The sequence below is a fragment of the Brassica oleracea genome, chromosome C8, assembly GCF_000695525.1.
Source record: "Brassica oleracea var. oleracea cultivar TO1000 chromosome C8, BOL, whole genome shotgun sequence".
NCBI lineage: Eukaryota > Viridiplantae > Streptophyta > Magnoliopsida > Brassicales > Brassicaceae > Brassica > Brassica oleracea.
The window spans coordinates 21,444,263-21,455,241 of NC_027755.1; the positions used below are offsets into that span (position 1 = coordinate 21,444,263).

Consider the following 10,979-nt stretch of genomic DNA (forward strand, 5'->3'; position numbering starts at 1 on the left):
ACTCTTCTATATTGAAAGAAACTTCATTAAAGTCGGATTCAATCAAGAAAATAATTTAACTATTAAATAAAAGAATTGTATATAAACCGTAAGAAAAGAGAGTCCACAAACCATTATAATTTGATTACAGAAAATCAAATAAAACATACAAAAATAAATTATATATATATATATATCTAATTAAATAAATTAGTTTAAATACCAAAACTAATTTTAAATCTTTTATTCAAAATATATATTAATCAGCACACCTAGTATATATATACACGAGTAGATGGGGTTGACTTTTAGCTTGTGAGGAATCATAGAAGTGCAATGTTATTCCAGAAGCTTTATACTACTAATTTGTCAATACATTGGAGTTTTGTCTTTATGATCATTTGAAATAGTAAAACATTGTTAAGCACACCAAAAAACAACACACCTAATCATTAGCCTTCTTAATATCTGGCTAGAGTCCATGTAGATGCATCTCCCTGCAATTCCGGAGTAAGCATGAACAAGATCAGTTCCACTGAAGGAAGCTAATAGAACAAGTTTCAAGGGTTTAGTACCTTAGCTGAGGCGCGCCATGACTTTAGTAGAGTTCGACTTAAAGAGGAAGCTTAGCCAAGGGTTTCAAGAGTGCGATGTTACTTCGATCTGGACTCATGTACTTGTCATAAGTGACCCTCAGTTTTCCTGTCTTCGCAGCTTTATGGAACCTTAGGATCATGTCTGAACAATCCCTGTGATGAAACAAATTGAATACGAGGAGCTTAGCCAATGTAATCAGTGAAGTGATCTGCAAGATTGTGATATTAAACAGATCCTACTTACTTCATTTGAGAGACATTGTAGTGGGTATGATTGTTTAGGAGCGGGGTCCAAACTGGATTCATACGCAAAGTGCAGCGGGCTACATAGATGGCTGATGCGCAGAGCAATGACGGCTTGAACTTCAAGGCTTCATACTCAACCAAGCACAGTTCAATCAGGTAGAAGGCTAGTTGTTCAAGCTGATAAAAATAGTAGGTATTAAATGTCTGCCTAGACATATACATGTTTGATTTAACAGGTTATATAAGCGAGTTGTTTGATTTTGCACATACCTTCTTGTTTGATCGAGCAGCTTTTAGGAACCTTAACATGAAAACGTAAGGGGTCGCTTCATTCAAACGGAACTTTAACTGTTTAAGCATAATCCTCTCCTAAAAGAAAAAAAGTTAAGCAATGCAAATAAACAGTTATGTCAAACTCAAACTAGATTCATAAGGGTCAAACAGCGTTTATTTTTACCATTCCCAGGATTTGTTGTCTTGTGTATGATTCCGCGGAGATGCTAATCAAATCTTTGATCTGCACATGAACAAAGACCATAGCTTCGAAAGTTAAGTTTGATGCCATATGGAATTGAGGAGATGTTTAGGCTTTCAGGATCATTGTCACTTACCCTAGGATGCCAATAGTCCTCGTATTTGGATGCAAGCAAGAGTGCAGTAAGACCAATCATTTGCATCTCATTTTTCTGTACTGGAACTTGGGAGAGGTAACGATCCAGTAAATTCATTGTGAGGTAGAGAGTCTCATGCATTAGATGAAATTTGAAATGAACCTGCAAACAAGTAGTCAATAGCGAGATATAGGATTCAAGTACCGAGTAGAGAAAATATCAAGTTGAAATCAAAAACGATCGAAACTGCACTCACTTCGATAAGCCAGTTGATCAAAATTCCACGCGTAACTGGGCTAACTTTTGTTTGAGTTGACAAGTAGTATCCCAAAGCTGGATTTAACGCCTGCAACCCCATTTCAAGTTAAAGCTTAAACAGAATATAAGGGAAAGAGATAGGTATATGTGTGGAACAAGTGGATTACCTCAGCAGTCCAATAGAACTGATATATGTCGTCCACGTATTCTGCAACTTCCAGCTGATTGGACTCATCATCAATGCTAGGAAGTTTTTCTTTCAGTTCAGTTTCATTGTTCTTCCCATCGAACTGCAAGTAAAGTTACCATATTAGCAACATTAGATGAAAAAAAGAAGTCACATGGAAGCCAATAGCTGGGAGATTTGTGAACCTTCAATCCAGTCACTAGTAGAGACGTGAAAGACTTTCTACGTTTTGATTTTGGCCTCGCTGTAACATCCAACACTTTCGTCACTGCGTCTGTTTTTTCATTGGATGAACTCCCTTCTTGAATATCTTCTTTCAGACCTTTTGTTTCAACCTGTTCCGGAAGTGACAATGCCGAAGCGGCTTCTTCAGTAGAAGGGATTGAAGAAACAGATCCTGATTTACGTCTGCCGACCGGGGGCTTCTTAAGAGGGCTACGGTTTTGCAGCGAGGTCTTTAGAGTTGTCTGGATCTTGAGTGGCAGAGAAAACGTATCAGATATTCACTAAACTAAAAATCTCAATATGTCTTTGACTATGGGCACATGAAATGATCAGAATAACAAGAGAAAAAAATGACTGGGCTAGAAGTTCAATGATGAAAAACAAGACAGCTTCAAATGGTGTGGATTTTTATGAGAAGGAGCCACTTGCATTATGCATACGTAGCTTAGAAAGGAGTTACAGTATATTACCTTGATAGATTTCCTTCGGATACGAACGTTATTCTTACTCTGGTTGTTGAGGTCCCTGACCAAGAAAAGAAAATGAACTTAGCTGCGTATATCTCAGGATGCAACAATTAAAAGAAAAAAACAATTTTCTGGTTTTCAAAGATGAGAAGCACCAGCTTCACTTCTTAAATGATGAAGTCAGAAACAAGCATATTTACTTACGATGGTATAGATCCCACACTTGTCCGGGTTCTCCAAGTATAACTTCTGGTGCTGCTTAGCTGAGGGAGGGCTCTGTTTCCGACTTTACTGGCTGAAACAAGGCAACCGCACTCATATGAGATACCGAACCAATCACATTCCAGCTTTAACAAACACATTTTCATCACACATGGGAAGTGTAGAAAGGATATTCATGTTACCTGGACCTTGACCCAATTGTTTTGAATCTAAGCTTGAGACATTTTCCTGCACGAAAAAGGAAGCAATCAGAATCAATGAAAGTGAGTAGAGTCATGTTGTCAAACTAAGTCAGATATTCTGACTGTAAGAAAATACCAATATCATAAGTATATTAATGACAACCTTCTTTGTGGTCTTGTCTGTGAGGCTTGTTCTTTTAAAAACTGGTAAAGATTTTCTGCAAGAACAAACAAATCAAGAAAGTTAACCACTGAAAGAGATTGAGTTATTCTCAGCAGATACTATAGAAAACAACGTGCTATGTTGAATGAACAAGAGGTCACTTGATGAGGGTCGATGGGTAATGTGTGAGATAAACAATATTTTAATTTACTTCTCGAAAATATTCTACAAACTAGACTAGAAGGGGATATTCTACTCGGGACAAGACTAGCATAAATGTACCTTGTTCCACCAGCAGTTGATTCAAGGCTCAGAGTTCTGTTTTTGATGATTTTGTGACCTAAATAAATTTATCGTCCAAAGTTTAGATAAATGGAAAATGGTAAATACCAACTCAGGCTGTAGACATGAAAACAAACGAGACATTTACTAATTCACCTGTCTTATAAATGCCATTGTTTCCAACTTCAGTTATTCTTTTACTCTCGTTCACCTGTATCAGAAGAAAAACTAGAATCAAGGCTTGCAAGAAGGATGAAGGAATCAGGTATTTTGATAACTAAAACGCATGTTCTAAGTCACAGCGTTTATGATATTATCTTTAACTCATATGAATATTAATTGTGATATTCTGATACACCTGCATTTAGTCATGGTAATTTGAAAGTATACGCCTATTTTCCAAAACAGTAGTTGTACCTTGGTAGATTTTTTCAGTGAAGTATCATTGACTCTGGTAGAACCAACTGAAATCCTACACACAGAAAGTTCAGTTAGGGTAGCATTTTAAACTCATTGTCAAAAAATGAGATAGTTTATGCATTGAACTGTGCAGATTCTCTCTGCTGACCAAAATGAAATGAAAAGAGGCCAATGGAAGAAGACAATTTATGAACTGTGCAAATTTATGAAAGTGAAATGAATGAAAGAAAATGGAAGAGGAAAATTCATTGACAAAAGGGCTTCAAAAGCTACTAATCCAAATGTAAAGGTTTAACGCTACTGTAGGTATGTGATGCCTATAGCAGCAGCTAATGATTACTGTATACCTTTGCGGATTTGAACATTTTACACCCTTCCATTTCCTGCATTGTTGCATATTCAATAGAATAATTTTAGACCAGGATATAAAATCAGTACAATCAATAACTATAAAAGGATATTCTTCCTGAACATAGAATCAGTTTGATTTAGAAGACAGTGGGCAATAACCACTCTGATCCACGAAAAATCAGGAAAAGAAACCCTTACAGTTAAGAAAACTTACACCGTATTATTGCCAGGCAGTGCTGGCCTTAAAGTGTTCCCACCAAGATTACTTAAATCAGCCAACACTTTTCTTGTGACCTTAGTATTTTCCTCTGGAAACGAGACAAAAACTTGTGAGTGAACTTTCAAAACTACATCCCGGAAAAATGTAATGATAACTCTCTGCTTCAAGCTTACCGGAATTTTCATTACTGCTTTTGTCCTGGCCTGTGATTGCTGAAATTCCCTTCTTTTCAATCAGAACAAAACGCATTGACATGTTAAATAATTGCATAAGATCGTATAGTCCATTGAACACAGAGAAAGGGAAAGGGAGAAACCTTCATATTGTTTGTGTTAGAGGCTGCTCCGTTGCTAATCGTCACAGGTTTTTTCCTAAACAATGTAAAAACAGAAGACTTTAATTTCTCAACATTCGGTATGTCTAATCATTAATAATCAAAACCACAAACCTTAAAGGAACACGAGTCTTGTGCGCAGCAGCACCACTGCATAAACAGCTATAGTATTACTCACATTGCAAAACGAAAAAAAAAAAAAAGTACTGCCAAAGGACAAGAGATGATGAACTTACACTATACAGGCTTGATCAGTCTTGTGATTATCGGAATAAACTTTGAAACTCCTAGTCACCGCTGTTGTTTCATAAGTAATGTATATATATATATATATTTAGAACTGAACCATTTGTATTAAGGTTGAAACATAATTCGCCAAGCTGTCTTACCTCGATTTCCAAAGACATCATCTTTACTTAGTCGTGGTGCCTACAAAACAAATCCGAAATCCCCATAGTAACTGAAGTAACAACGCATTCAAGTTCTTTCCGTCCTAAGTCTATCAAAGATTGACAACCCTAATCTCGTTTCACAATTAGAGACGAAGAAGGTTAATCTCAATGTGTAACCGTGCGTAAACAGCAACAAACTCATCTCCGATGAACATAATAACAACCCTAATTCGTTTTTTTTTTTTTTTTTAAGAACAAAATCTTGACGAATCTTTGGAACCTCAAGAAAAAAGAGTTACCTTAGCGAACGCCATTTCTCCTTAAATCCCCAGATCTTCTTCCGCTTACTCTTTCCCGGAGACTCGTCGAGAGAGAGTCTTACCGTTGCAATTTTCCGAAAGGCGAATCGGTGAGCGAGTCCCGCTTCTTAAGATTTTGAAAATTGAACTTTGTGAAACTTTACGATTTTGTCCCTTCAGCTTATACTCATTTTCTGGGGGACAAATCAGGCCCATTAATTAGGCCCATCAATCTATAATTCTCAAATAAACATTATTATTTGCTTCCTCTTATTTCTTTAGCTTATTCTCAAATCAGGCCCATTTACTCTGCAAGTGCACAGACAAAATATTCGATGTCAGAGCACCATTAACCCTAGCACCCCAAATGGGGCGCTTAATTTTTTTTTCTTTTTTTTGTTAAGTTTTTTGTCTGATTTAGAAAAAAAAAATTTTAAAACAAACCAATCGCGGGTCGCCACGTGTCAGTGAGGCCCGCGAAAGCGAAACAGTGCTAGCCTCGATGCTTGATCTGGTGTCTTTGGTATCGCTTCTTCCTATCTTGTGGTGGAGCCCACCCCTTAGCACTCCCTAGGCCCCTGCATTAATCCTGTTCTTAGGAGTGTATGTAGCTTGCAAATTCTCCGTTCACATGTTTTTTTTGATAGTCCAGTATCCGACCACTTTGCGTGATCAACTAGCCCATCGGGCCTGAGCCCATGCCATTACAGGATTTTTAAGCGTCCACTTAAGGGCCCCTGGTTACGCGAAGTGGTCTGGAGGGCGAGAGGCAGCCCATGTAAATACCCCTCGTGGCCGGGGCTCGAACTCGTGATGGCGGGCACCTCAGCCGAGGTTCCTTTACCACCAGACTACGAGGCCCGGTTTCTCCGTTCACATGTTTTCAAATGGTGAATGTGACTTTGTGCAAAGGAAAAATATTGTTGTGTAAAACTAAAGAAATGTTTGCTATTCATCTACAAAGCTATCAAAAGAATGTCTATGTCTTTGAACTACTAATACAGAAGCATTTACATCCATATTCGATGAAGCCAAGAAATCTCCGACCGTTCCTAGCTCCGGACACTCTTCCCAATCGTTCATCCCCGACGTCATTGGGCTATCTCCTCTGTTTTTCCCTACTACAAATAGTGAATACATCTCTCCTATCTCTCTCAGGATCGTCAGTGTTTGTGTTCCGTTGCTTACTCGCTTCTCTATGAATCCAACTTGCCCCGTCGTTACAAATCTGTCAAAAAACAAACCAAACACAAGTCCGGTTAATGAAACATGCAATGTTTCTGGTCTAGAAAAGACATAGAAACCGAGTCTTCATAAAAAAAACAAAACAGAATCTGAAATTTAGGTATAGTTAAATTTAATATAAAAATTCGATAACTTGGAGCTATGTGACTTTTTAAAAATTCAAAGGGGCAAAACGAATGTTTTATCCGGCTGTGTCCAAAACCGGTTCTAATAAAAACATGACAAAACTGGAAGTACAGTAGTAATAAGAAGAGAGAATTATCGACAATGGAGAAATTTCAAACCTGTTATAAAATTCTTCTAAGAAAATTCGATCAATTTCATCTTTGGTGTGATCTTCACCAACAATCTCCAATAACACATCGTTGTTTTCTTTAGTCACCGCGTCTCCAACAACTTTCTCCACCTTTGAATCATCCGTAACAAACTGTATGATAGTGAGATGAATCTGAGAGTTACTAGTAAGCCAATGACACAAGGAAAGAGCCTCACGATCATCAGGACCACCAAAGAACAATGCAGCAACGTGTTGCACCGAATCAAACCCGTGAAGCTGGTGAAACCCGGTTATGTTTCTATCCACAAAGATACCGACCGAACACGGTGCTTGCTTTAGAACCTTCCGGTTCATATCCCTAAACACTTCCCCATCATTTGTAGTTTTCCCATCGATCCTCTGGTGTTTATGGAACGGAAGAAACACTATCGAAACGCGAAGATCTTCGGTACAATCGCAGATCTCTTCGTGCATGTTCTCCATCTGCGCCACGAGTTTCACTTGCCGGATCATGATCTTTCTGTCTCTAGTGAAAGAATCTATCGAGTCATTGATCTCTAGTCCTTCGTTGGTTCCAAACTCATCGTCTCCGCCGATGGCGTTCACTCCATCTTCGTCTAGCTCGTGGTACAACAGCTCAGTTTTCCGCTTCTTCGGGAGGGGTATGAGGTGCATGAGATAAGGCGTGAAGAGCGAAGAAGAAGCTCCGTGTAAAGCAGAGACTAAAGAGATTAGTCCACGAGCTTGACGCACACCGTAGACACAAGTCAACACTCGTAGCTCGTCTTTGGTGTCGTGGAACTCAAGCGATGTTTTTTGGTGTGAGAAACCCTTTTCTTGCGTCCAAAGTAATAATGACGATAGTACTCCGCTTAACAAAGTCGTGATCACCAATGATGCAACGAACATATCATGTATTACCGGAGTAAACCATTTCTACACACAGAGATAGAGAGAAAGAATCAGTAAATAGAAGAAGTTATGAACCGAAGTAAGTCAGTAACCAGAAGAAAATTATCGACAATTTAAAGACCATGTGATCTCTTTACAAAAATTAATGTTTCATCCGGCTGTTTTTAAAACCGACAATGCAATCTAGTAGTTTTTTAAAAGATTTGGATTAAGACGAATGTTTTATCAGGCTGTGCTCAGAACCGGTTGTGCTAATAACTAAAATGCAATACCTTGTAAGCCAAGTTAGAGTCGAGGAGAACCAGACCCATGTGACCTTTGACCGAAAGAACAGTAGACAAGAAAAGCCAATACTTCTTTGGTATCTTAAGGAACGAACAAGCGCATAAAACTCCAAGAAGCTTCCCTACGATGCTTAAAGCCACCGTCATACCAAGAACGAGGTAATGTCGTCTGGTTAACGAGCTGACGCTGAATCTAAACCCAATGTAACCAAAGTAAACCGGAAGAACAAACTCGTGAATAGGGTAACTCAGCCGGTTGATCAACGTTCTGTAAGTCTTGCCTTCTCTCGGAAACAACAATCCGATGAAAAACACGAACACCGTGGAGTTTATGTTGCTGGACTCGATGGTCGACGCGATTATTAGAATAAGGATGAAGAAGGCGAGAGTTTCAGCTTTAGAGAGGTACTTCTCTTTAGGGTTTCGTTTCGGGAGCCATGCAGCTAAGAATCTATTGATCAGTATTATAACTCCTGTGGCGAATATGTAGCCAAAGATATCGCCACTCATTGTCCCTGAGATGTAAGATATGACAAAGGTGTAGACGAATATGTTGGTTATCTCGATGAACAATCCGCATGAAATTGCTAGCCGTCCGATCTCGGACGTGTGGAGTTTCCAATCAATGATGGAGCGGATGACTACAGGAGATGCCGTGTTGGATAAGGTAACGAGGAAGGCTAGGTAAAACGTTAAGAAGTCTTGTTTGATGTGAAGGAAGTGGACGAGGAACCACAGGAAAGGGATCCAGATTATGCCACAAGAGAGTAATGTGCCAAAGGTTATGAGAATGGAGTTTTTCAAGTTTCGTTTTATGAAGTCAAGATCGAGTTCGAGACCGATCAAGAACATGAAACATGTACGTAAAAGGAATGAGAAGAAGATGTAGTAGCTTGCTGACTCTTTTTGTAGAAAGAAATCGTGAACTTTTTGGATTATTGTGAGCAAACTCAACACAATCCCTGCCTGAATACAACAAACAAAACGTTAGTTTCTAAAATATATAAATGTTTCTTGCACGTTACTCTTAGTGAATATAAACTTACAAGAATCTGAGCAACGGGACCGGCTTGGCCACAGGGTTTAAGGAAGAGATAGAAGAACTGAGAGAAGACGAGAATGCAAGCCATTTGAATAAACATGGTGTTGAGTGGATTAAACAAGGCATCTCCTTCTGGTAAGCAAAACAACGTTTTTGGATCCATTTTCTTGATTCGGTTTGGAGCATTCTTCAAGGATTAGTGCGGTAAAAAAAACAGAAATTCTGTAAAAGAATCTTAGATTTATTGTAAATCGAAGAATATATATTTTTTAGAAAATATTCTCAATGTTTTATTGTTTTTGTTAGATTTTGAGGGGTTTGCATTTACTGATTTTACGTGATTATCCTTTGATTACTCCATGCCATTAACTTTTTCCATTTTTTTCTTCTCAAGATATATATCTAGTGTTCCTCATTAAAAGCGGATAAAATTACTAAAATCGAAAATGCATGTAATATAACCTTTTGGTATTTTTACAGCAAGTGCGTCCATCTATATAATTGTATACAATGAAACAAAATTATGCCTCCCATGAATTTGTATATTTAATTAGAGATCTATTTACTTTAAAATATGTAAGATTACGTAAGCTTCCAAATAACCAGACCAAATACATTCCAAAAGACATCCTTCTCCCATGTTCTCTGTTATCAGTGGCGAATTCAACAATAAAAAAAAATTGGGGTTAGGACAACAGTCAAACGCTGGTTTTTGGTGTTCAATATGTAACTTTAACCAAAATTTCTGCTAACACTTCATATATTTTGCATACGATCTATAAGATGTATCATGGACTCATGTGATCCCATCTCTACTTAGTCAGTCCGCCACTACCTGTCAAGCAAAAGATTAAGCTTATCTTGTCCAGGTCCAGCAACTAGCGCAACTTGGTAATTATAGTAACATAAGAATATACGGTGGTTACACAATTTTGTACTCGTCTTACAATAATTAAGATCCGTTGAAGACAATGAATATATATTTATATGAAGATGATCAAATGAACCAGTGTTTTTTTTTATGATAAACCCTTTCGGCTGATCCGGTTAGTTTCGGAAAGAACGTACACAATACTAAAGAGTAGACTGGCTACCACACTGATCAAATGAACCGGTGTTTCTTACACAGCCACATCAAAGATGAACAATAAGAATTGGAGACCAAAATCCTCTAATTATTGTGTATGGCTGCAGTCAATTAGCTAGCAACGAGGAGGTCCTGAAAAATTAAGCCATATTCAACATCATATAATTAAATAACGTACCGTGTGTGATTTGAGTTAAATACCATCCTCAACATCATAGAAGTTTTGTTATTTTCTCTTTTGTAAGAGGTGGACAAACAAATTTTGTTCTTTTTTCTGTTGGCCTGAGGAGCTAAAGAGCATCTTCATTTATGTGTGTTTGAGGATTTTTTTTGTTCTTATTTTTGTTAACAACATTTTATATTTATAATGATTCAATTGAGCAAGAATTCAAACCAATAATGTAAAATTTACGAATCTATATTATTAAAAGAGAAATACCCATTTGAAAATGTTATTACTTCATTAATTAAACTCTTTTTTTTTGTCTTTTTCAGTTGCATTTATGAAATATCCTAAAACGAATAAAACTGCCTAATTTATTACTTGTCTTTTCAGTTACATTAATAAAATATGCTTAAATGAATTTAAACTTCCTATTTTATTGTTTGTCTTTTTCAGTTACCTTAATGAAATATCCTTAAATAAATTTGTACATAATGTCATTTAATCAACCAAAAAAACTCATGAGTTATCCTTA

At 37.4% G+C, this 10,979-nt stretch overlaps 2 protein-coding genes across 3 annotated transcripts; both read right to left on the reverse strand.

The window, feature by feature from the left end:
- Positions 1 to 248: 248 nt before the first annotated feature.
- On the reverse strand, positions 249 to 5,567 carry LOC106309969 (putative cyclin-B3-1). Of its 2 annotated transcripts, none has more exons than XM_013747144.1 (24): positions 5,435 to 5,567; positions 5,133 to 5,172; positions 4,980 to 5,040; positions 4,858 to 4,893; positions 4,726 to 4,780; positions 4,583 to 4,631; positions 4,404 to 4,497; positions 4,186 to 4,221; positions 3,836 to 3,890; positions 3,575 to 3,629; positions 3,419 to 3,476; positions 3,137 to 3,191; positions 2,974 to 3,019; positions 2,774 to 2,864; positions 2,573 to 2,627; positions 2,063 to 2,350; positions 1,858 to 1,980; positions 1,689 to 1,778; positions 1,433 to 1,594; positions 1,279 to 1,338; positions 1,092 to 1,190; positions 820 to 998; positions 555 to 728; positions 249 to 476 (listed from the first exon to the last, which is right to left on the reverse strand). In XM_013747144.1, exons 1-23 carry the CDS (start codon positions 5,447 to 5,449, stop codon positions 593 to 595), a joined length of 1,938 nt encoding a protein of 645 aa, XP_013602598.1. In that variant the 5' UTR covers positions 5,450 to 5,567; the 3' UTR covers positions 249 to 476; positions 555 to 592. The 2 variants fall into 2 exon arrangements, with proteins under 2 accessions (XP_013602598.1, XP_013602597.1); XM_013747143.1 differs by having other exon boundaries at positions 4,583 to 4,634.
- An 815-nt stretch (positions 5,568 to 6,382) lies between these two features.
- LOC106311194 (cation/H(+) antiporter 1) lies at positions 6,383 to 9,357 on the reverse strand. The gene is made up of 4 exons (XM_013748415.1): positions 9,199 to 9,357; positions 8,141 to 9,118; positions 6,964 to 7,892; positions 6,383 to 6,662 (listed from the first exon to the last, which is right to left on the reverse strand). Exons 1-4 carry the CDS (start codon positions 9,355 to 9,357, stop codon positions 6,383 to 6,385), a joined length of 2,346 nt encoding a protein of 781 aa, XP_013603869.1.
- Between the last annotated feature and the right edge of the window lie 1,622 nt (positions 9,358 to 10,979).

Coding starts and splice junctions, on each gene's coding strand:
- LOC106309969 (XM_013747143.1), bottom strand. Junction 3,630..3,835: donor CACTGAAAAAATCTACCAAG/GTACAACTACTG, acceptor CTTCTGATACAG/GTGAACGAGAGTAAAAGAAT. Junction 729..819: donor TACAATGTCTCTCAAATGAA/GTAAGTAGGATC, acceptor GTTTCATCACAG/GGATTGTTCAGACATGATCC.
- LOC106311194 (XM_013748415.1), bottom strand. CDS start 9,357: ATGGATCCAAAAACGTTGTTTTGCTTACCAGAAGGAGATGCCTTGTTT. Junction 9,119..9,198: donor GTCCCGTTGCTCAGATTCTT/GTAAGTTTATAT, acceptor TGTTGTATTCAG/GCAGGGATTGTGTTGAGTTT. Junction 7,893..8,140: donor ACTCTAACTTGGCTTACAAG/GTATTGCATTTT, acceptor CTCTGTGTGTAG/AAATGGTTTACTCCGGTAAT.